This window comes from Talaromyces atroroseus (assembly GCF_001907595.1).
Source record: "Talaromyces atroroseus strain IBT 11181 chromosome Unknown scaffold_1, whole genome shotgun sequence".
Lineage (NCBI taxonomy): Eukaryota > Fungi > Ascomycota > Eurotiomycetes > Eurotiales > Trichocomaceae > Talaromyces > Talaromyces atroroseus.
In genome coordinates this window covers 861,602-886,270 of record NW_017971433.1, presented here as the reverse complement: position 1 = coordinate 886,270, position 24,669 = coordinate 861,602, and the positions used below count along the sequence as shown (strand labels likewise).

At 48.9% G+C, this 24,669-nt stretch overlaps 7 protein-coding genes across 7 annotated transcripts; 3 read left to right on the top strand and 4 right to left on the bottom strand.

Annotated features, from left to right (window-relative positions):
* Positions 1 to 1,404: 1,404 nt before the first annotated feature.
* On the top strand, positions 1,405 to 2,335 carry UA08_01394 (hypothetical protein; the record flags this gene model as incomplete). Its single annotated transcript, XM_020261053.1, has 3 exons — positions 1,405 to 1,578; positions 1,642 to 2,004; positions 2,078 to 2,335. 3 exons carry the CDS (start codon positions 1,405 to 1,407, stop codon positions 2,333 to 2,335), a joined length of 795 nt encoding a protein of 264 aa, XP_020123228.1.
* A 468-nt stretch (positions 2,336 to 2,803) lies between these two features.
* On the bottom strand, positions 2,804 to 9,700 carry UA08_01393 (hypothetical protein; the record flags this gene model as incomplete). Its single annotated transcript, XM_020261052.1, has 8 exons — positions 2,804 to 3,129; positions 3,179 to 3,497; positions 3,559 to 3,821; positions 3,877 to 5,236; positions 5,301 to 5,443; positions 5,673 to 5,712; positions 5,929 to 7,823; positions 7,876 to 9,700. The coding sequence occupies 8 exons, from the start codon at positions 9,698 to 9,700 to the stop codon at positions 2,804 to 2,806; spliced, it is 6,171 nt and encodes a 2,056-aa protein (XP_020123231.1).
* A 1,047-nt stretch (positions 9,701 to 10,747) lies between these two features.
* On the top strand, positions 10,748 to 16,126 carry UA08_01392 (hypothetical protein; the record flags this gene model as incomplete). The annotated part of the gene is made up of 2 exons (XM_020261051.1): positions 10,748 to 15,488; positions 15,549 to 16,126. The coding sequence occupies 2 exons, from the start codon at positions 10,748 to 10,750 to the stop codon at positions 16,124 to 16,126; spliced, it is 5,319 nt and encodes a 1,772-aa protein (XP_020123230.1).
* Positions 16,127 to 16,730: 604 nt separating this feature from the next.
* UA08_01391 (hypothetical protein) lies at positions 16,731 to 18,383 on the bottom strand (the record flags this gene model as incomplete). Its single annotated transcript, XM_020261050.1, has 1 exon — positions 16,731 to 18,383. One exon carries the CDS (start codon positions 18,381 to 18,383, stop codon positions 16,731 to 16,733), a length of 1,653 nt encoding a protein of 550 aa, XP_020123233.1.
* A 2,689-nt stretch (positions 18,384 to 21,072) lies between these two features.
* On the bottom strand, positions 21,073 to 21,461 carry UA08_01390 (hypothetical protein; the record flags this gene model as incomplete). Its single annotated transcript, XM_020261049.1, has 2 exons — positions 21,073 to 21,335; positions 21,395 to 21,461. The coding sequence occupies 2 exons, from the start codon at positions 21,459 to 21,461 to the stop codon at positions 21,073 to 21,075; spliced, it is 330 nt and encodes a 109-aa protein (XP_020123232.1).
* Positions 21,462 to 22,909: 1,448 nt separating this feature from the next.
* Positions 22,910 to 23,596, top strand: UA08_01389 (hypothetical protein; the record flags this gene model as incomplete). Its single annotated transcript, XM_020261048.1, has 1 exon — positions 22,910 to 23,596. The coding sequence occupies one exon, from the start codon at positions 22,910 to 22,912 to the stop codon at positions 23,594 to 23,596; it is 687 nt and encodes a 228-aa protein (XP_020122763.1).
* A 177-nt stretch (positions 23,597 to 23,773) lies between these two features.
* Positions 23,774 to 24,550, bottom strand: UA08_01388 (hypothetical protein; the record flags this gene model as incomplete). Its single annotated transcript, XM_020261046.1, has 1 exon — positions 23,774 to 24,550. The coding sequence occupies one exon, from the start codon at positions 24,548 to 24,550 to the stop codon at positions 23,774 to 23,776; it is 777 nt and encodes a 258-aa protein (XP_020122764.1).
* Positions 24,551 to 24,669: the final 119 nt, after the last annotated feature.

Sequence of the window (24,669 nt, the reverse complement as noted above, 5' to 3'; positions counted from 1 at the left end):
TTATATATCATCTTTCTCTTTCCCTGTTAGCTTGTATTCTAATGAATATTTGACAGACTTGGTTGAGAGGAATTGTATGTGGAGGATGGTTCCTCTTCACAATCTCAGTCGAAGCGCCAATATGAATTACTTGGTCGTCCACTAAAACAAATAATACCTTTCGTCGACCTTTGGAAGCCAGGAGAGCTTGTTAGACCTATTGAGATTCCCGAGAGTTTAAGGACAGATCAATTTTATCTTGGTGACTTTGGTCTGGCAATGAATATTAACGACTCTAGGCCTCAACGTGGTTTACCCTCCAATGGAATTTTGCTCCCCAGATCGAATTCATGGGAATGGTCTAAGCTTTGCACGTGATATGTGGAGCTATATGATTATTTTCGCAAGACTTTATCTTGGTTTTACGCCATTCTCTACTACACTAGGTGGTGGAGTCGTATCTGGTATCGTTAGATGCCTGGGCCTGCTGCCTAAATCTTGGAGTGGGCGTTATACTCACCCTGGAGGCCTTGAATCGTGGTATGATCAGAGCATGGCGGTTAAACCGAATAATATTATTGCGTCAGGGATTGCATATTTTCGACCGGATGCCGACGAAGTTGAGCGGAGACATGTGCATTCATTACGAGTAGGGTATTTACCTACTGCCCAGAGAAACGCTTGACTGCCACACAGCTTTTGTAGGACTCTTCATTTAGGGCTATCATGGACAGATATGGTTGTTGATGTCTCATCTTTCCATGCTGTACTATTTCCCTTTCCTTTGACCTGGGTCACTGTTGATTTCGGCAGACAGAGTCAAGCGGCTTCAATAAAATTTGGCCATCGAATTCCAGATGTGACGCCCTACAAAGGCTGTATCAAAATTGCCTAATCGGGAAGTTTTTGGAGAGCCGTGTGTTTGCTGGCTGGCTGCCAACTTGCTGGGTACAGGCAGGTCCTAGCTACACTACTCTACACTTAGCTATGGATACTTTCCCTCACATAGCTAAAGCAATTCCATGTATTTTCCTCTCATATAATGCTTTACCAGCCATATGGTATATCTAGTTCGATGTGCCCTAACCACTCCCGGACTAGTGCAATCTGGGCATTTTCAGTGACGCAGCGCGACACGTACCTTAGATGAAAGCGGCCAACCAGAAACCAGAACCGTGCCAAGCCACACGGCATGTGTAAGCAGCTCAGCCACGGCAGACAATCCATTGGCGGCGAGGCGCAGGGCTGGGCAGCGCGATCCACGGGTGCTGCTTCCCTTCCTTGCGTGCTCCACTCTCTCCGCCCTTTCTAGGAGCATACCTAAGCCTGCCTATATATAGACTCGTGGACCACCACAAAATTGCCTCTTATTTCTGACATCGCTCGAGCTGGTAGTCCACGACTCACGACTTATGGTCTACAACCATGGCGCCAACACTCCACTATCATGAACTTGCCGACTCGGTGATCCTCCGCCGCAGCCTGACAAATGTCAACCACACCCAAGCTGTCACACTGGGCATTATCGCCGTCTATGTGGTTGTAATCGCCTTATTATGGAACCTGCCCTATATTCGATGGTCCCTCTGGCCGTTCAAAGTACCGCCATCTCTACCCTTGTGCTTGTAGTCAGTCAGACCCTAACAGATAGATACAAAACAGATGCTGGTTATAGCCTTCCATGAATTTGGGCACGCCATTACCGCGGTATGCACCGGTGGCCACGTCAAGTCTATATCCCTGGATCCCCATGAGGGCGGCGTGACGCACATGGTCGGAGGTGCGAGTGCCATCACCTTACCAGCCGGCTATCTAGGCTCCTCATTAATCGGCGCACTGCTGATATTCTGTGGCTTCGATATCGTGGCCAGCAAAGTCGCGAGTATCGTGTTGGGCGTGTGTTTCTTGCTCACGCTTTGGTGGGCGCGAAAGGATATGTTAACTATTGTAACCATCCTGCTGGCGGTGGGACTGTTGGTTGGCTTTTGGTTCATTGCACATGCCGAAGCTCTCAGGTTCCTTGTGGTAAGGGGTTTTGCCCCCCTCATATTATCTCGTCTCAAGTGAAAACTAATATTTGATAATTCTAAACAAATAGCTGTTTATTGGCGTCATGTCCTGTCTTTACAGCGCATGGGACATTTGCGATGACCTGATATTACGAAAAGTCAACACTTCAGATGCCAGCGTTTTCGCGGAGCGATATGGCGGTTCCTCGCAATGTTGGGGTGTTATTTGGTCCCTGGTTTCGGTGGCGTTCATGGCTGTTGCGATCGTCGCTGGATTGGCTGCGTTTAATGAAAGCTTTTCGCAGCAGGAAAGTGATTCAAGTCATTTCATTCCAACGAAGTTTTGATCTACCCCCCAGGGTATGTTTGGAAGCTGCATGACTTTCTTTTTCTTGAGTTGAACTTGATCTCATCTTTAAATAATGATTGTGCTACGACGTGTATGATTTTCCTTTGGTCTGTTTTCTTAATTTTTTTTTCGGGGTTGGTGTTCATGATATCCTTGGACTGTTACTGTCTATAGTTATGAGGTTTAGATTTGATCTCCGTAAATGAGGTATTGTTAAAAAGCTTAGTTGTCTGACTACGAACTTCGTCTGTACAACCCAATTACGTATCATAAAAAAAACCAAATAAGCCTGACTCATTTCTGAAGTGAGAAAAATTCCTCATCAAACCACAAACGCCTCCAATAAAAAAAGAATCCTTCCAAAACTCGCTATAACGACCGATCCTGAATACAAAAAAAATGCTTGATGCTTATTGACTGAAAACCAAATAACAAATGACGTATTAAAACAATTTTTCTCGGTGCACTACGTAGCGGTGGTACTTGACCCAGCCTGTTCTGACCGGCTAATGAATGAGTTGACCGTTCGGTTTTTCCGACTGAGCAGCTGCCGAAGTTCAGGAGAAATAACCTTCTCCTTCGTGTCTGCGTTGTTCAGGGAGGCTGAAGTCGATGGGGATTTCCCCTTTTGCTGAGAGTTAGAGTCTTTCCGGCTGACACTGCTGGGTTCGGGGAAATTGTTTTTCTTGTCAACTGCTTGTACCACACGCTCAAAGCGACGGAAAAGTGACTCTGCGCGCGTAAGGATTGGAACAAGCTCCATTGTATTCGAGAGTTCATTGACTACCACATCTGTTAGAATGAAAGCACAAAGGACCTTCGAAGTAAGGGTTTAACATACTGTATTTTAGAACCTCGTCAAAGTGCTTCAGATGGTCCATGATGACATCCCGGTGCTTCTCCAAGATTGCCAAAGCGATGAATAAATGGAAGCTGCTAGAGTAATAATTGGTCCATAGGGTCTCCCATAATCGGAGAATATCACCCCATGCGAACTCGCGCTTGTACCAGACCAAAAGCATCCGGAAGAAGAAAAAGAAGTTGGTACTGTCGGCGGATTGAAGATGGAGGTAGAGCTGTGGATCCATAAGCTGAACAAGATGATCCAAGGCCAGCAATTGAGCACGCATGCCTGATTGATCACGGAGAAAGTTCGGTTCCTTCATTCATTGTTAGCTTACGGACATTCAGATCGAGACTATTCTCCAATAATAGCCATACCATCCTCTCCATGAACCCAAAAAATCCCCAAAATGCTACGGCGTCATCTTGCATAACAGCATAAATCGGCGCCAGTAGGTCACTCATACCCTGCACATAACCAAGTCCAGGGTTATACTCATGATAGGTCAAAAGCATGTCTTTCATTTGTTCAAGGTGAACATTTGTGCCTGCGTCGGCAAAAGGCGAGTTTGGATCAGGATGAGGTATATCCTCGCCAGCGAAAAGGGGAATATTTCGATCTGTACGATGTACATCCTTTTCTATTTATGACGGGTTAGCACAATATCAAAATCACACGAATACTAAACACCTTACCTATCCGGCCCTTTTGTTCCTTCCAGGATTCAAACTCTTCACCACTAACCTCTCCATCCACCATCCTCTCCCACCATGCACCCTTTAACCTCACATATTGATCTCTGCGTGAGTTCATGATGGCTCTTCGTTCATCTTCGTTACTATCCCATGGATATACTTCTAGTAGAAAGAGCCAAGCCTCTTTGCGAACACCGTCATTAGGATCAAGGCCGCCATGGAAAATCCTTTCTTTGACCTCATCAACAGTGATTTGTAAATGACCATCATGACTATTAAACCAGCTATTCCATTCTTGTATCGTCACTGGTTTCCGGCGTTCTTGGATAGACAATGTGCCCGTCTCAAGCTCCAGAATTTCAAATTCCCCGACAGAACTGTCCTCTGACCCTAGCACATCCTGAGCAGTCCAAATGCGCTGATTCCTATCTCGCTCACTTTGTTCAGCAATATTCATTGCCCACCGAGCAAGGTAGATTCTCGCACTGTCAAACTCGTCTTGCAACGTCTGTATTTCAGGGTTCTTCATTAAGCGCCGTACTTGCGTTGGGATCATAGAATTCTCAGCAATCTCGTTCGCGGTGCGCCTTGTGAATGTTGTGATACGACTGAGGCCTTCCAATACTTTCCACCGTGTCTCTTTGATGGCTTTCGTAAAAGGGTCCATAGAGGCGTCACGCGGTACTTGTTTTGAAGATGCGGCTTGAGTCGTATCCGATTTGGAGGCAAGCGAGTGGCCAAATGAGATCTTATCTTCCTCCGATGGATTAATGAGATATTTGCTTGGATCAGCGCCGGCCCGCTGAACATCAGCGTACCGCCTCACCCACCGCAGAACTTCGTCTCCACCCCAGAACATGCCGCCGTCATCCGAAAATGGGTCGAAGCTTTCTCGAGTTCTCCTTCGTTTCTGCAAAATCGTTGACTCGCATTCGTTGTCATGAAAGAATAGAGCCGGGAAGTTATCCCCAGACTTTGTGCATATAACTAAACTTCCGTACCACCACCCAAGACTCGGCGGACGCACCCACAAGGAGTATATCTCAGAAAGAGGGACTGCAAAGGCATACATGCCAATTGTATCTTGATACGATGTCATCGTAGGAAGTGCCGGCACGAGGTAAGTCTGCCGAGGCGGGGAGTCGTTTTCAGAGAGATCAACCTTTACGTACGTGCTGTACGCGTCGCCCATGGCAGATTCCGGCACCCATGCGAGAAGGTAGGAGGAAGAATTGGTCCGCTGCGGGGAAGAAGATTCGGAAACAGCTTCGGATGTCCTGACTGTTATTGGCTTCTGTTGTAATAGGGCAATAAAACCGGGAATATTGTCTTTTGACGAGGGAGTAGGGTGAATGTACACCTGCATAAGTGAAAAGAAAATCAGATCTAATTTCAACTAATTATTTGTCGAAAAGGAAAAGTACCTTGCTCTTTGAGAACAAGAGTTTCACGCCACGCCCAGAGCTGGAATGGGCAATGGTGTTGTACTCGCTTTCCTCATCATCGCTGATATCGTAGTATGAAGCCGATGGGGACGGCGGCGAGGGCGGCGGGGTCAGCTTCGGAGCTGTGCCTACCATAGTGAATGAAGGTCAAAATGATTATTCGCGTTCCGCAACATACAAAAAAGAAAAAGAGAATATCGGAATCATAGACCCATCAATTTGCGAAAGGACGGCTGTTGAGTTGATGCAAGATTCGTGGATGCCTACGGAAGGAAGGAATGAAAGAGTCAGTCAGCTGCGGAGGTCACGACGTAATGCGGGAGCTTATCGCAGCGATTGCCAATCACAGACTAGACCGTCCGCTAACTAATAAGATGTCGCCGTCTCGCATCTATATAAAATCATAAATAGTGACGATTTCATATTGAATTGCCTGGAATTGAAAATTGTATGCAGAAAAGGGACTAACAGCCCAAAGAGAAAAATTTCTAAATATACAAATATATACAGTGCACCCCTAGCCCTGAACTTTGCGATAGCTGGGAGGCTTCCATGATCGTTTGATGACTTTCCCAAGCCACACAGGCACCACAGAAACAGCACATACAGCAACCACACGCCAAAGCCAGTCGAGCGTGATAACATAGGCCAAGTCAAAATAGTCGCCCAGGAACGGGACACTGGCGGCATATACCAATGCTGTCCCGACGATACAGAATATCATTATTGGATGCCAAGTTGTCACAGCGATTGCAACCATGAGTAGCTCATTCAGAACAAGAGCTGTGAACGAGACGCTGATAAGACGATCGCCGGTAGTTGTATCCAAGAGGATTTGAGACAATCCTTGAATGACTGCGCCCTGGTAAACCGAAATGAAAACCCAACCAAAGAAAGATTGGTAGCTTAAGCTACGACCGGTCTTTAACTCTTTGTATAGCTCGGGATATAGGTTTGCCAGTTCCTCGTCAACATCCCTGTCGAGAACAAGAGAGAATACAGGCGCATTGGTGTAGAGAGTTGCGTAGCCAACCATTAACCAGTTGATGAATAGGCCTTTTGGATCAAAATGGCTGGCGATACTGTACATTGTTTGACATGCACTGATGATAAGGCCACGATGCATGATAAATTGCCCCAGTTTGGCTGACCGTTTGTATGAGTTGCGTCCGTGCCAAACTAGAAGCTTAGTGAGATGATGAAATTGTGTGATACTGAAATCAGCAGCCAAAGAAGCCTGCCGACCTTCCTTGCCAACGATACCAATTCCTACATCAGCAGCCTGGATCATGGAGACATCATTACCACCATCACCAATGCAGCAAACTCTCTTCTTGGTATGGTGCCGAATCAATTCAGCGACTTCCGCTTTTTGGGTCGGTGAGCATCGACAAGCGACGACGACAGGTAGATTAACTGCCACAGAGATAAACGCCATTCGGAATTGCCCGAGCATGAGGGATAGAGACTCCCCATCTATCAAAAGGCAAGCGTCGGTTTTATGCCGAAGGAAGTCTAGTGTTTCTAGGGCGGCTGCTTTCTCTTTCAGCTTCGAGACGGTATGAATGTACTGTCCCCGGGCAACAAGTTTTGCCGAGATTGCCACACATCGTGCTGTTTCAATCTTGTCCCCAGTTAACATCCAAACCCTCACCCCAGCATTTCGAAGTAATTCAAGAGATGGCTTCACATCTCGCTGAAGACGATCTTCCACACCAGTTACTCCCAAAAGCTCAAGGTCGCGTTCAAGAAATTCGCCGATAACTTGTGCCATGCTGCTATCGCGGTCCTGCAATGTCATTGAAGCTTCCTTGTATGCAGAGGTGAAGTGTTGATACTGGGCCGCAGATAGCTTTCGCCGTCCAACAACTAGCGTACGCAGCCCTTCTCTTGCCATGTTAGCTGTCTCTTCGTCCAGCCAATCATTTGCTGCAACAATCGAAGACATGACCGTATCTGCTCCTTTCTGGTAGAACCATATTTCGGAATCACCCTCGGAAGGGCCAGTGTCTGTAGTGGTGTGGTCGAATTTTACGAGAATCCCCATTCGCTTGCTCTCAGAGGTGAAGGGAAAGACTTCTAAGATCTGAACGCGAACGACAACTTGGTTTGTATTTGTTGACTCCAGCAGAATCGTTTTGCGATCACGATAAGCCACACGGAGCCCGACCTCCTCGGTGTATTTGACAATGGCGATCTCATCAGGAGATGAAGCTTGATAATTGGTGACTCTGGAGCCCCCTTCCTCTTCCGTCGTTGGAGTAACATTGTGACACAAAGCAAGAGCTAGCACAAGATCGCGTACACGAGTACCAATCTCCCTTCTAGTGCGGGTTGCTGCGGCGGTGCCGACTTGAGCACCAAAAACTGTTGATGGTGTAACCAGAGATTGGCGACTGCTCTCAGATAGGGAAAAGCCCTGTTTAATATATGATGCAACTTCTTCCATGGCTTCGTTGGCATACGAAACGGTTCCAACGTGAATTTTTTTCAGTTCCATTTCTATTTTCGTAAGTGACTAGCCTGTAATAACCTTCAACAGCTGATGACTTACCATTCTGTGTCAACGTCCCCGTCTTGTCTGAAAGTAGATACTCGATGCGACCTAGATCCTCAGGTATTGTGCTGGTCCTAACGACAGTACCAGGAATATCCTGGTCGCGTTCTATAAAGCGGCCGTAGATTGTCTTTGCCATGTCGAGATTCACACGCAAACTCATAGGAATGATGGTTGAATACAAGATTAAATATATCATAATAGCAACATACCACTTTTTGTCGTTTGTTGGTTCGAACCCTTCGAGTGCCACCAGGGTGATTGACAATAAGAGAGTCAAAGCACAAAGTATTTTCGTGAGGTTGTTAATCTCATATTCCAGCAAGCCGATCTTGGACCTTGAAGGTGAGGTAGACATAGCGGACCGAGTCTGCGGTCCAGTATATATAATGACAGCAAATGTGACAGTGTTCGAGGCAAGCACAGTATTTGCCCAGGCAGTGTTATCGATGCCCAGAGGAGCTGACTCGACGCCAGTTTCGAAATCTTGTGCATTGTTGGACACACCATTGTCTGGGGCTATTGTTTTGCTGACAGGCGGATCGTATGAGCTGTAATGAGGCGGTAGTAATTCAATCTTGCCGAGAAATTCATTGACACGCTTATCGGGGGCACTGGCATGGACTTTCAATCGCTTGAAATCTCGCAAATCGAGAGCCTGAGTAAGTGCTGCTGGAAGGCGAAGTTTCCAATCGGTTTCTCCATCAAGTTGGTCGGTTCGTATGAAAGTATCACTCGTGCCGCTAGCTTGATTGTCTTCGTCTGCTTTTCGGCTGATACTGTCACCCGTTTCTGGATGCTCCGAGCTTGACTCGAGAAGATCGACTTCGGACGCTTGAGGGGTGTTGGCTGCATCCGGTTGTCTTATTTGCACAGACGACTCTGTCAATGTGCTTTTTAATATGACGACATCTGCAGGTAGTCGCTGGTCCTTTTTGATCTTTAGCACTTCTCCAACTTTCAGATCTCGCGATTTCTTAGTAATCTCGTAGACGCCTCCATCAAGCACAGAGTCAGCCGCGCTTCTTGCCCTTCCGCGCCCATTGCCTCCAGCTGCAGGTGGTCCAAACGACAGGACAGTAAACTCTTCCGCATTGGCCTCCGCGTCCCTCCTTCTCCGGCCGATATCATCCCATGCTTCTTTGCCCAATGATATGGCAACAACAAAGGCCAGCGGAGCTATATATGAAGAGAGAAACCCAATTCGGAGGACGGGAATAATTTGTGACAGCGCGACGAAGAGAAAATACAAGTTGAAGAAAAACGAAAATTCGTTATACAGCGTGCGCGGAAGAAAGCTCCATGGCGTATATTTGGCATTTGATACCGCATTAGCTGGAAATTTGAGGTGCTGCGTCTGGCCTACCAAGACCTCTCGGGCAGAAGCCGTACTCGTCGACTCTTCAGCTGGCCGCGACGGGGTATTGGCAGATCGGAAACTGGGAAGCCGAGATTTTGTCGAACGACGGTCGTCGAAAGATGCTCCGCTCCTTCTCTGTCCACTCAAAAGAGGAGCGTCGTCCTCATGCGGATTAAAAGCGATCTCATCGCGGTCATCGAATAGGCTATCGAGGTCGTTCTCTGCTCCTTGATGACGTCCTGATACGTCTCGACCCCACAAACGATTCTTATTGCGAGTCCGCAAATTTCTTAGAGCTATGCGAGCTCCATAGCCGCTCGCTTGTCTATTGTGGTCTCGCGAGGGTCGAGTTGCATGATAAGTTCCAGCCGTTTGGGGATCGAGCTCCTCAAGATCTAGGTCATCGTCGGTAGGGGGATCGGAATGGTCAAGGCCGTGGAGGTATTCATTAGAGAGCGACATGATTGAGCCTAAGTTGTATGGCTATACGTAGACAATGAATCAGTGAAGGAGCAACCACGGCAAGCCCCTGTGAATTAGACAGTAAGTCATGTCAACGCAGTGCGTGCTTATATGTCGTCGCGCGTCCACGGTGTTTTGGTAGCAAAGAAGGCAAATTCAAGAATTCATGGAATAGATAAGAAACAGATTATTGAAAGTAGTCGCTGATGACCCTCCGCCTGCAAAGGGAAATCTAGAACAGCAGTTGTGAAGAATGCAACGAATGGACGAATGCTACTTGGTGGCCAGCAATATGGAGGCCTACGGAGCACAAAATCACATGATTTGGCGGCCGGCCTAACCAAGAGTCCACGTTTCCCGACAGTTGACATACATACATAATCGACTTGGAAATATTTCATAACTGCATTCCCGCCGCTTCCGAGTCAATGGTTACGTCGAACAAACTAACTGGTTCCATTGTGTAAAGCCGGGGTCTTTTTATATTTAGGGGTCTGGAGGAGAGAGAAGAGGATCATTGCTGTCTTTCCATGGTAGGAGCAACGTCTTAAGGTTCTTGTTCTGGGCAGAAACCAGGACGGGCCTAATTTTGCTGACATTTTATGTGCCGACGATGTTGATGAGAAATATAGAATGCAAGAAAGTAGTTCGCTTAATTAAGAGTACCTAACTTCATTAGTAGAAACGAGCATCATCGCGTTTCTGCCTCAGGCAGGCTTCCCGAGTTCCCGCCATGCCAAGAATGGACAGGCAAGATAGCGTCAGTCCAGCTCAGTCTGAATGTTGTTCTCCAACCAATTCAAGATGCCACGAACAGCCCTGGTTGAGCGTCTCTAGGCCGGATCTTAATTAACCACAGTTCCCTTCTCTTTTATCCGCGCCTTTTTATTCTTTGCTATCTATGTACTAATACGTGTACGTCCGAAAACCGCCCCCCCCCAAGCTCATACTGGCTACTTGGCCCCTGAAAGATCCTTCGCGTCATGTATGTACTGACTGAGGACAGTTTAATTTTTGCTTTTATATTCTGGCGATATGGCAGAAACGATGTCACGGCTTGCGGAGAACCTGACAACACCGTCTTGGAATCCAGCCCTGAGACCAGAGGACGCGCCAGGTGCTTCGGTAGCCGAGTCGATTCAAGCGCCTACGATGGAATCGCCATTTCCGAGCGAAGAGACCTCCGCAAATGTAACAACAACGGAAGAAAACCCCATAGACTCGAAAGTTTCTACGACAGACGAGCGCAATGAAAATGCTGCTCCGACTGATGAGCTTCCCGATCCAAACGTTCCTTCGGAGGAGGTACTGACGGATACATCACCTGAAGAGACCAAACCGCACGAAATCAATTGGGACAAGGAGACTAGTGTTACTTGGGACTTGCAGTCACAGGATCCGTTTTCTCGAGAAGATATCGCCGGACGGACGAATTCTTTCCCTCCGATGGAAAATAAGCTTGAGGCCGTTGACGATGATGAGCCCTTGGCGAGCCAAGAGGAACCCAACGCGCCCGAGCCCCTTCATGGCTTGCGGATTGAGGAACAAGGAGAGCCAGATCCAGTTTCCCATACAGATTTGGGCGAAAGCAACAACGGTTTCTGGGAAGCAAATGGAAATAATGTAGAGGATGACGAGGATGGGTTTTTCGATCAACTAAAAACGCAGACAAAACCAATCTATATACCTCCGGAAGCTGAGTCCCGTTTTGAAGAGGGGGTTCCTTTGGTGGAAAACGAGCCACATCCCCAACCAGAGATTGCGAATCAGAACGAGCCTCGCCTTGATGATGTTTTTGCTGACGACGACGGTGATGACTTTTTCGCATCTACAACTGCAGCCGATGCCACAACCTCAGAGATACCCGCAGTTACCCGGAAAAGTACACACGATGTCCTCGGTTCGCTCAATGCTAGCATTCCAGATTCTCCAGTCGAGAACCCTGTTGCGGCCCCAGGGGTAAGCGAAGAGGAAGATTTGGCGGCAAGGTGGGAAGCAGAGTTGGACGATGATGACGATCTGCTTTTGGAAGATGATAGTGCGCACCAAACGCAAGGACAAGTAGAAGAACCGCAAGAAGTGGATTTGCCAAATGGAGTTTCAGCGGCCGACTCTTGGTCGCAGCACGGAGTTCCACAACCAGCAGCAACTTCGAATTATGCGAATCCATACGCTCCACACCAACCTTCCTCATCTGAGCTACTCCAGGGATTGCCAAATGCCTACACTCCCGCAGCAGTTCCAACAGCGACGCCATTCGGGGTGCTTCAAAACCAGCCCGATAGTCAACCCGCTCCGAAATCACAAAGTTTTGTGGACCAAGCGAGGGAGGGATACAAGTCACCATACGACCTCCCTGAGTCGTTAGCACGATCACGAAGACCAGCAGCACCGCGCAAGACTGTACCTCCTCCTTCATCGACCACGCCGGGCCCCTCTCCTAGCATTCCACCCTCGAGTTTCGCCCCGGTTATCAACCCGACGCCATCGCAAACAAACGTTCCAAGCCCTGTGAGCAGTGCAACTTCTGCTCCTAAGAACTTTTTCGAAGAGCTACCTCCTCCCGTGCCGAAGCCACGCCCCGCAAGTCGTACCAGTGGATATGTTCCTTCGCCGGTAGTTGCTTCGAATGCCCCCGTTCCAAATGCGCCTATAGTCCCATTACCTGTATCTTCAGCTCTGTCTCCCGCGCAGCCTGCTTCGGACAATCTGTACCAGGATCAACTTCAGGCTCCCGAACGCATTGGCCCCTATGCAAACCTTAACGTCCCAGCGCCACCAGCGGGGCCGGGCATTGGTCCTCGGTATTCTCCAAAGCCACCTAGTGTGACGACGAGCAAGTCGCCAGTGTATCCTCGCTACTCACCAGCACCAGCCTCTTCTAACGCTCCGTCGACAGCTCGACCTCGTTACGTTTCCCAACCTTCCAACCTTCCGTTTCAGCCGCGCACCTCGAGCCCGCTCGCCCATCATGAAAAAACGGCTTATGAAGCACAGCAGCGGCAGTCGCGGCCTTCTACTTCAGCTGGGCCGTCTTCATTAGCATATCCCATGTCAACAAATCACGTTCGAGGATCGTTTTCAGTTCCCACTACTCAGTTACCAGCTGAAACGACACAAGATTTACCTCCAGATTCTCAATTGTCGATGTCCGCTTTCAATGCGCAGAAGAATCCATACGCCCCCGGGTTTCCTAGCGAGCCACCTCGACGTTCATCAACCGAATACTCTTATCTTCCTGGTACAGGTACCGCTCAATCTCATATACCGCCTATCTCAAATGATGTCGGCTTCGCGCCTCCACGAAGGTCACAGACACAATCGCCAGGCAAACAGTCATTTGGAGCAAATCCAGTCAGAACCACAATAGAACCTGTTCAGCGGCCTGCTTCTGTACATGCGCCTAGTTCTCCAACCAAAACCTCCAACATTTATACCATTCCTTCGGTAGCCTCAGCTACCAGAGAGATTCCAGAACTTAACTTCATGCCACCCACAGATGGACGGGAGTTGGATCCATTGCAGCGATGGAAGGGAGCTCCTGTCTTTAAATTTGGCTTCGGTGGAATGGTATCTTCATGTTTTCCCCAACATATTCCCCGGTATACTGCTGGTCAGATGACTCCCATGATCCAGCCTGCCCCTGGGGAGGCTAAGGTGCGCCAGTTCAAACAAATTCTTCCTTTTGATGGAGATATTTTGCAATATCCTGGTCCGCTCAAGGTGAAGTCGAAAAAGAAAGACGTCATTGCTTGGCTATCCAGTCGAATTGCTGCTCTAGAGAACGAGGGTATGCCATCCTCGCTACATTCGGAGCCCAATGGATACAAGAGACACGACGAGAAAATTCTTCTCTGGAAATTGCTAAAAATTCTGGTTGAGAATGATGGTGCCTTGGAAGGGTCTAATGACATTCAAAAGTCATTAAGAAGTATCGTATCACCAGAGCTGGAGTCGACGAATCAAAACCAAGCATTTGATTCTGGCGTGGCATCGGGGTCATATCAGTCGGCTGACGGTTCTCTATCACCGGAGCCTATTGCATCCAATATCCTCGGACACATAAAGAATGATCTCCTGGTTGGAGACCGTGAGAAGGCTGTCTGGCGAGCAGTGGATAATCGCTTGTGGGGTCATGCGATGATTTTGTCCTCAACTCTGGACAAGGCACTTTGGAAGCAGGTGACACAGGAATTTGTGAGAAGAGAAGTGCGCTCTGCTGGCGGCAATATCGAATCCCTATCCGCTTTGTATGCAGTTATCTCTGGAAATATCGAAGAGAGCATCGATGAACTCGTTCCTCCTTCTGCTAGGCTTGGATTGCAAATGGTCAGCAAAGAAGGACAGGGCATCTCCAAGAACGCCGTAGATGGATTGGATAGATGGCGCGAGACTCTTGGTTTGATTCTAAATAATCGCAGTGCCGGTGATCACCAAGCACTTTCTGCCATGGGTCAGTTGCTAGCGTCATATGGCCGGATTGAAGCATCGCACGTATGCTACTTGTTCGCTAAAGCCTTCTCGCAGCGTCCCATCGTTGGCGGAGCCGACGATCCTCAGAGTTCAATCGTTTTGATAGGCACAGACCACTTGAAATACTCTACCACATTTTTCCGTGACGAAGATGCAATTGCTCTGACTGAAGTATACGAATTTGCAACAAGTGTCTTGGCAGGCAATACGGCAGCTGCTTTGCCATATCTGCAACCATTTAAATTGCAACATGCCTATATTCTGGCCGAGAAGGGCTTTAGAAACGAAGCCCTGCAGTATTGTGAGGCAATCGGCAGTGTGCTCAGAGCATCCACCAAACCTTCTCCGTACTTTCATCAGCGTCTGTTCGCCGAAATTGACGAACTCGCAACACGACTAAAACAAGCCCCTGGTGATGGCAGTTCTTCCTGGATGTCTAAGCCAAACATGGAAAAGGTTTCTGGATCTATGTGGGCAAGATTTAGTAGCTTTGTTGCCGGAGATGAGAGCGACGGTGCTTCTAATGGCTCTATGATGGATGCTGACGTTGGTCCGTTTGCAAAAGTCACTGAAGCGGCTACTATTAGCCGGCCGCCTTCAGTCTCTGACGTGTATGGTTCATATCCAGCAGCACAACCGGCATCCAATGCATTCTCTCGCTACGCACCAGCAAATCAATTCGCTCCTAGTTCGTCGCCTGAGCAATATCGTGGACGATCTTCTATGGAATCTCAAAGGTCGCCTTCGATTGGCGTGAACTATAACCAAAGACGAGGCTCCCAGGAGCCCGCCACACCGGTGGACCCTACTAGTCCTTATAACTATGCATCGTCCAACAACTATAGCTCGCCAACTTCGTACCCGTTCCATTCGACTCCACCACAGTCTTCGTACGTACCGCTTGCGCCTGTGGAGGAAGATTTACCTACACAACCACAACAACCATACCCAGCCGCTCCTCAGAAATCAGCACTTACGAGTGGATTACAGGCTTCACCAGAGAGATTCGGCCAGCCCCTGACCGAACAAAAGGATGAGGTAGTAGAAGCCGAAATCCCGCATTATGGTGGCTACGAACCGCCGAGCATGTCATCTTACCAGCCACCTTCATACGAGCCAGATTTCGGTGTTGCCACCGATGGTCCCGCACAGGAGGAAGCTGAAAAGGACGAATATGAGCCTAAAAAGAAATCTTTCATGGACGACGAGGACGAAGATGACCTGGCCGCCCGAGCAGAAGCCATTCAAAAAGCGGAGAAAGCTCGACGTGACCGAGAAGCGGACGAGGCAGTCCGCAAAGCTGCCGAAGCAGATGGTATGTCTCAGTTATGTTACTATTATTGAATGTGCTTAAATTGACTAATATATCAAACAGCACAAAGAGCCCCGGCCCCCAAGAAAAGCTGGTTCGGCGGCTGGTGGGGAGGCAAGAAGGACGGAGATTCATCTGGTGGACCTATTCGAGCCAAACTCGGCGAAGAGAATTCATTCTACTATGATCCGGAGCTCAAGAAATGGGTTAACAAGAAGGATCCCAATAGCGCAACAGTCTCTGCGCGAGCAACTCCGCCACCTCCCAAGGGTCCTGTACCTCAAAGCAGATCAGTGAGTACCAGCAGTATAATGCCTGGGCCGCCTGTTCTGCAGCGTCCACCGTCTGTGCCCCAGCCAGGAACAGCCCCAAATAGTCGACCATCAACGGGTGCCGGTGCGCCACCGTATGGAACGAGCGCGGCTCTTGACGGTCCAAATGGACTGCCTCGTGCTGCGTCTACGACTCCCGCCGGCGCAATCCCACCAAGTCCGAGCTTGCAACTACCTCGGCCTTCTACTACTTCTCTAAGCAATGCTAGTTCGATTGACGACCTACTTGGAGCGCCACAAGCACGCAAGGGCGGTACTGTGAAGAGCAAGAAGAAGGGGCGAGGTTATGTTGATGTGATGGCCAAATAATGATGTCGTTCCTATTCACACGACTAAGTAACTTTTTTTTTTTCTATTCCGAGGTGTCTTAATTTTATATATCATTTTATTCCCTCGTCCCTTTCTCCTCCTTTGAGCACAATCATGTTGTGTGCTTATTCAAACGAGTGCCTTGTCATGTTTATTTCCATACATTTGACTGGCGTAACGAATCTTTTTGTTCATTATTGTCACGATTTTGCCTGATGTATTAATTACTTGTTTTATCAGTCTATATATCATCTCACATTGGATACGTTATCTGTTCCAAGTGAACTTTGATCCTTTTATACATGATTCATTTAGATACCACGAAGGTGGGTTTTGTGAGATAGGTGTGGGCATTTGCAATAGTTGCTGTGCTTTTGTTTTTTGTTTTTTTGTTTTTTTCACACTACTTATATAGAAACCTTAGGAATTCCAGCATATATATATATGTATTCGCGAACTACATATAATCTCGTCATATCATGGCTACATAAATATCTAGGTGGAACACTGAAATGGGTATCAAAAATCACGTAAGCTACCTGCCTACGTGGGTAGGTAAGTAGCATCGTTGGAACTGAAGTAGAGCGAGGGAGTCGAGGAGAGGTTAATTCGGCATAAAGACCTTCTTCAGCCTAAATCGACTCAAGTCCCGCATGACCTGCACGGTGCTCTTGACATTTTGTTTGACAATGACGGAGGTCGGCTTGCTAAACAACTCATCAATCTCCTCGAGACTCTTGTTCTTAGTCTCGGGCATGAACAGAATCTGATAGACCCAGCCGAGCACGGCGATACCGCCGTAGAAACCGAGTGTTAGACCAATGCGGGTCATCGAGTTCATCATGCGCGTGAAATTGTATGTGACGATAAAACTGCACAGGAACAAATTCGCGTCGGAGGTCGTCATGCCATAATGACGCAGATAAGTCGGGTAGACCTCTGCGGGGATGACCCAGGTGAGACAGGCATACGAGCCGAAGAAGCCCATGTACAGGATAATGCCGGTCATGTACAGACCCTCGGCGAGTCTGTGGTTTGATTCAATGGGAATTTGATAGCCAACACCAACGAAGATGAGACCGATGAAGAACCCGGGAAGCATGGCATTGGCCCAGTAGCGACGGCCGAATCGTTCCATGTAGAGGACGGCGGGGATTGTGCCGAGCATTAGCGCACCGCCGCCAACGAGGGACATGAAGACGGCATTTTTGGGGGTGAAACCGATTGCTTCCATGAGCGTGCTCATATAATACATGACGGCATTAACGCCGGTGAACTGGCCGAGAAAGACCATGACGTTGGCGTAGACCAGCGCCCGACGAGCGCGAGGATTTGTGAAGAAGTCCAACCAGGCGTATTTGCCGGTGCTTCTCTGCTCTTCGTTTTCCATGTTGACGGTTTCCCTCATACCAAGAAACTCGGCTTTGGGTTCGTACGTGTCGAAGCCGCGGACTTTCTTCCAGACCTGGAAGGCCTCGAGTTCACGGCCCTTGAGCATGAGGTAACGCGGGCTTTCGGGCAGGAAAAACATGCCGACCAGCATGATGGTGGAGAATACGAGGGAAGAACCCAAGATATAACGCCAGTTGCCCTTGACGTCGATGAAGATGGCTGCCACGACATAGCCCAGGATCTCACCCAAGGCAATATTGAACTGGTACAGCGACACCAGGTTCCCTCGGAGCTTGGACGAGATACTCTCGGCGACGTAGATGGGGACAGTTCCGCCTTCGAGACCGACGCCAGCCCCAAGAATGAAACGACCAGCAAAGATCATACCGAAGTTGATGGCACCGGCCTCAAGGGCGGCACCAACAGTGTACAGGATGCAGGACAGGATAATAGAATTCTTGCGACCCAGGTATTCATTGGAAGGCGACAAGATCAAAGCTCCGGCGACAGCGCCCAGGGGCATGCCGGAGCTGGTCAGACTGGCCTCATTGGAGGAAAGGTGCAGATCATAGGGTAGATTGATGTTGGCACCGCTGATGAGTGACTGGTCGAGGCCAGACAACAAACCGCCCATGGAGGCAAAGCCGACGAGCAGGTAGGTGAAGGTTACTGGGTTGGAGAAGGACAGTTCTAGCCACGGCCGCTTCAAGCCCTGGGATGCTGCCTCGAGCCGGGCGATTTCGGCATCCATGGCGGCTTCTTGGGCAGCATTGGAGTTTTCCTTGAGATCGATGGGGTCGATGTCAGGGATGTCGATGTCCTTTTCGGCTGGGTTAGCAGCCTCGATATGCTGGGAATGCTCCATGCTTGATGGATAGCTTGAGGATGACAAGGAGGAAAAGAAAAGAAAAAAAATTAAATAAATAAATAAAAAAATAAAAAAAAAAGCAAAAAAACAAAGAACAAGGGGAGCATCGAGCACGTTATATAGTCCACCCACGGGGCTCCCCGCGATTTCTCCGAACGAGGCAGACGGGCCAATCATAATGCCCGCATGCCTGCAGATCCCCCATAGCGGGGCTGCTCCGGCTATTCATTGGGCCGGCCGAGATTGTGCCGCCTTAGGCATCGTCTGCCAGGTCCCGTGCTTTCCTCCATCTGTGCACTGTATACCGTACGTATGCTGGTAGGTATGATATGAGTGTGGCATATAGCACAGTATACGGTGTATGAAGCATCGTCATAGACTGACTATGCGGAGTTGCCGCTTCCCCAGGGGGGTATGCGCTTCAAACTTTTCATCGGCAGAATTCTCCAAGTTCTGCGTCTCCGGCACGGAGTGCTCCGTTGGGACTCAATAATCTCCGGATTTTGGGCAGATGAGGGCAATGCGGGGACTCGTTCTCACCGACGACAGAATACGGCCAGGAGAGCACGCAGCCTGCGAATTAAACTCGGGTTGAATACGAGAGAGTGCCAATTCGGCGTCTTCTAGCCCCGTCCGGCATGCCGAATGTGGCAGCCGGCCCACGGTTCACTAGGCCAGTCATCTGACCTGCTCGGGATTTGCTGCTCGCCGATGTGCCTGGCTTGTTTCTAGAACTGTCTAGAGGACCAATCCCCATGAGAAATTGCCTCGTTGGCTCTGGGGAAGGCTTCTCCATGGTTATCTCAGATGGTTGGGTTGTCGCCACTGAATATTGCCCATATACTTAACTCGTGCCGTGGCTGAGAGACTTGTTGGGTCCAATCGTGAAGCCACAGCAGAAGCTACACTTGCTATTAGTCGGATGCATACAAGCATATCCTGCCAGATTAATATTGACGTGAAATCCGTTTCGCCTAGTATTCACTATTAGGAAGCAATCTGGCCAATAGGAACGCAGGTTCGACAAGCCGAGTATGCTATAAACCTAGAGGCAATTTCACGGTCTGTTCAATTTTACAGGTATCATCTTGTGGAAGCAATCATTTCAATCCTTTTGATTCAAAAAATTTCACAAAAATGGAGTGTAGAAGCTGAAGGCCTCAAGTTGCTAATCCGAGCATGTCGATAATCACCAACCCTTAGCATATTCACCACTCAGACAAACTTGAGACTCGACTGGGGTATCATTGTATGTGACTGTACCCCAACACCGAATTGATCTCCAGGCTTCCACTGTATGAATTGACATCATTGCAGCTGTCAATGCTAGCAATTACACTATCCATGCCCCTAGAACAAGAGGTATCCGTATTCGGGATGCAACACATTGCTTGCGAAGATCCACCTCCAAGGTAAACATAGCGATAGCCAGTAGTCTCATAACAAGCGCCATCACTCAAAAGATTCTTCACGCAGTTGTCGCCGCCACATGGCCCTTCACAAACACTGTAGGCGTCACTACTGGCAACTGCCGTAGGCGCCAATGACGCGAGGACAGAAGCTGCTAGTATATCCCTGATCATGTTCGACTTTGATGTTGCTGAATCTTCGCGAGCGAGATAAGTTGGCTTAGTGCCCAAAGGTAGTACGAAACTACTATTAAGCGAACTCATGGGTACCATTGTAGCTTCTTACCTAGTCCTCCGGGGGTATATTTTTACAATATCAACGTAGGCAGCAGCTGCCGAAGTGACTTGTGTAGATGGAGTTCTGGACATTGAGCCCGAGTTTGCCGTTAGATCAGGCACAGCATGTCTCAGATCTGACTGCACATTAGTGTTACAACGCTCCCCATAGAAATGCGTTATACAATATAATCTAAATAAGCAGGGCCCAGACATACAATGACTAGTCAAAAAGCCTTGCCTAACTTAGTATCCTGTTCGTTATTTAGAAAACCACGCAGCAAGAGCAGTATCGGACCATTTAGTTAAGAATGGATTGTGTTGAATGTATAGATATTCGGCTGTTAGTATGATGATTAGACCTGCAAGGCAAGAGAAAGCTAGAATTATGGACACATAGGGACTTGTTGCAACCATAAGATGTAAATGCTGTGTTGGACCACACAGCATTAGAATGGGCCTAGATGGAGTATGAGCATCAGGGAAGAAATAGTCAAGATTAAGGAAAGAAGGCAAGTCAATTAGCGAATTCAGCCGTGTCCGCGAGCACGTTCCGGGCTCTCGCAATGACAAATATACTGCCATATCTGTAGACAGACGGAACAGCATGTAAAGATCAGGGGAGAGAAAAGGAAGGAATCATTCATTGTATGGCAATATAAGAGATATTTTTCGAAATTGAAGGAAATTCTGGTTTTGAACAAATATATCAGCACTATCTTTAATAGCAAAAACTTGCCGCAGTGTAATCCTCTCTATAACGAACGCCAGATGGGGGGTTGAGTTAGCGCCTTGGCAGCACGTGTGATTGGTCATTCTATCTTATCTGCATCTCACACTAACCGCTAACGGGAAGGTGGGCGATTACGTGTCAACCTCTAGCTTTCTACTGGAGACAAAGGTTACATTTCTTAGGAATGGCCGTTGCTGTTCATCATTGAAAGGCATCTAACATGGTGATAAATCATAATGCAGACATGAGAAAGAGAACATCAACCAATTTAAGCGGCCAACTCAGCCTCCCGTCGGCCCAAGCAGAAGTACTCAACCTCGCGCTTCTCAGCGGGGATGGTGCAGTCGACTTCACGCAAGTCCAAGCCCAGGTCACGCTTTCCCAAGCAGAAGTACTCGACCTCGCGCTTAACGGGGATGGTGCAGTCGATTTCGCGAGCCTCCATTTCCAAGCTACGCTTTCCCAAGCAGAAGTACTCGACCTCGCGCTTCTCAACGGGGATGGTGCAGTCGACGTTGCGCAAGTCCAAGTCTGCAAGCCCAAGTCAGCACGTCTACCTATATATGTTCCCACGTCCTCCGTGAACTTACCAGAGGGAGCGGCCATGACGAGAGGAGTGGCAGCCGCAATGACGGCAACGAGGGCGGAGAAACGCATCTTGGCTGTAGGTGAGGGAGGAGGTTTTTTGGAGGAGCGGGGTTTTTTTTTGGAGGTTTGTTGAGTGACTCGTGTGGTAGAAAACTGGGAGATGCTCGTCTATCAGACGAATGATGAGCCTTTATATATCCAGTCTCGATGGCGTCTGTTTATCTTCAAAGATTACACGAGTAGGAATTTGAGTTGCCCGGATATGAAGCGATGCCACAGCTGCTGCAACTAGTCTTATCAGCTGTGCATTAGTTCCATGACTATGGAGTATGGAGAGGGGTTGTCTGACTGTCGCGTGTGTAGGGAGGTGTCTTGCACGGACATGGCTATCCGCATGGGCCCACAGAAGGATTCTAGCTTGTTTCTACTCGGTATTCCGTAGGACGGGATACTGCAGGGGTAGTGATACCTGGGGTATGGAAGGTAGGCTTCTCGAAGAGAAAGACTGGCCGTTCTTGTGACCAAACTCATTCCTCGATGAGTCCGCATAGACTCACTGAAGAAACCAGGCTCGATATAAGCCTATGATCATGACATCTCATTGGCAGCCCATCTAATCTAGTCTATATTAGAGTAAGCAGGCTAGTTGGGCGGGTCTGAAGCTGAAGAATTGACTGCAACCCTTTCCTTTGCGGAGGCTACGATAAGAACTTCATTGCGGCTATCTCTTACTACCATTTGCTGAAGCAATACGAGCTGACTGTTCGCTAGTGAGATTTTGGCTTAGAAGTTAGCACTACTGACCGCGAGACCGCTGTTTCAAAACCCCCTCTTTGTGAGAGAGAGGACATGTTGCGTACCTGGTATGTATTAACGTTTATAAGCTATTCACTAACTATGTATGTGAATAAGATTGTGTCTAGCGAGGTTTGCCTCGGATAGCCCGGCCGAAGCCCGAAGGCATCGCTGGCGATAAGATCTTGTTTCATTTATTTATTGGATTTATATTTATTATTCGTTGCATCTGCATCAGGAAGGTGGTACTTTTATATCCTTGAATCCAACTTTATTTTGATTGATTGTGCGTAATACTTGCAAGTTGTGGCTTCAGACATGACTCAGCGCGGAACTTGGGAGAATGCGTTGTTCAAGATAACTGCTCACAGGGGGTTTTCCGCTTTCGCCTCTCTCGACGCTATTGTGTCTGCTCATGGATTCCATAAAATATTCGTCCCTTTCTGGGCGGGAACAGGACGCCGCCGAGGAAGAAAAAGAGCTTCTGACGGCAGATGGAAGCGCTTCGCGAGCACCAGAGACGCGATCGAGCAGGCGATATCCTCTGCCTGCCTGGCTTCTGGTCTTGAATGGAGTGTTTTTTGTTGTGTCCGTGGCCCTTACCGCGGCCTCGTTGAACGTGAACCACCACGGACGCAACTGGCTTCTGAAATTAACGTCGCAGCCATGTGAGAGAGCATCCATGCAAGTGGTGATTTGGATATATTTACACATGCTAATTCATGGCTTTGGTAGCACCTCTGCTGGAGCAAATTGACATCCCGCTTGTTGTCAAAAAGATGAACGCAACGCTCCTAGACACCTCCATCTGGAGACAGCCGCCCTCACCCGAGGTTGACGCCGCGTGGAATCGCATCCAGACCCGAGAAGCAGTGGTCATCAGTCGGGAAGACGTGTTGGCGATGGGAAAAGACCCCGCGGACGCCGTGAAGTGGCCCGAATCATTCGGATTCGGCGCGGACGCATACGTAGCCAAGCTCGACGTGCTGCATCAGATTCACTGCCTGAACACGCTTCGAATGAACCTGCGCAACAACTTTGACTACTACTACGGCGCCGAATTCCCCAGCGGCATGCCCACCGACGCCTTTCATGATCTTCACGTCACTCACTGCGTGCACGTCCTGCTCGAGAACCTCATGTGCTCCGGCAATGTGGACCTGTACACGCACACCTGGATCGATGCGCAGACGCATCCATACGCAGATTTCAACATCAATCATACGTGTCGCGACTTCGACGCCATTCTAGCATGGCAGGATGAACACGCCGTGCCGATGGAGAAAATCTCCGAGGTGACAAGGCCCGATGATTACAAGGTGCATGTCATGAACCATGAATTCAAGGAGATAATGCACTGGTATGACGATCACCCAGATGATGGTGTACAAGGGGGGGAAACAGGATAACCTGGAGTATAGACTTGAAAAGAAAAGAATAAAAGATTGTATATTGTTTCACAAAACCCCTAAGTTCCAGACTTTCACGTCGATCTATTGTCATTCCAAGGTTTTCGCTTTCATTAATTAGACGTATCGAGGCTGGGTATTGTTTTGAAACAGATGCAAGCAAGAAGCAAGTAGAAATCAACGATGCCCTGGTCTCAGACCACTAGGTAAGCCCCCTGGCCGCTTATATCCTCCCCCTCCCCCTCCCCCTCCCCCGGAGCCATGGTAGCTCTGTCCATATCCACTATCGTGGTTTTGTGGCTGAGATTGTGTTTGCGAAGGAGAAGCACTGGAGCTACTGCTGCCGCCCTGGAGCCGAGCGCGTAATCTCTCCTGCGCGGAACCGCCTGAAGGAGCCCTTTCCAATACCCCCGGACCCGACTGCGTGCTTAGATTGGACTGAGACGACCCCGCACGCTGGCTAGGAAGTGGCCGCCTAGAGACCGATTGAGGCGGCGGGGTCTGTGACTGCGTTGGACGCAACGAATTATTCATGGCTGCGACTGGCGTCCGAGCACCGCCGCTGCGACTTCGCAGACTGGAAGTTTGTGACGCCGGCGGCTGCGAGGGACCCGTTTCCCCCCAGAGATCACCCAGTCCACCGCCTCGGCTGGACGCTTGTATGGTCATCGGCTGGCCATATCCGCCATTATTCCCTTGCTGAAACGATGCCTGCGTAGCAACTAATCGGGGCTGGGGCGTGGGTGCTTTCGGATCTGGGGGAAGCCATTCGGGATATGACCGGCCTTTTTCTGTATAATAGGCTCTCAGGACGTTGGAGATGTGCGAACTGTCCTCGTTGTCCGGGTCGTCTGCTTCTTCGCCTGAGGTAATCGCTCGACGCAGGCTGTTCAGGCGGCTCCCGATGTTGGTTATCCTCGTCGACGAGGTGAGGGATGAGAAGTAGGAAGACATGACGGGTGAGACAAGTTGTGAGACTCGTATAACCCTCTTCAAGGAGGGGTAAACCGTATGTGAGAGTCCGCGTGAAATCACAAGTCACTCAGCAGAGATTGTCTGAGAACAGCCAGTAG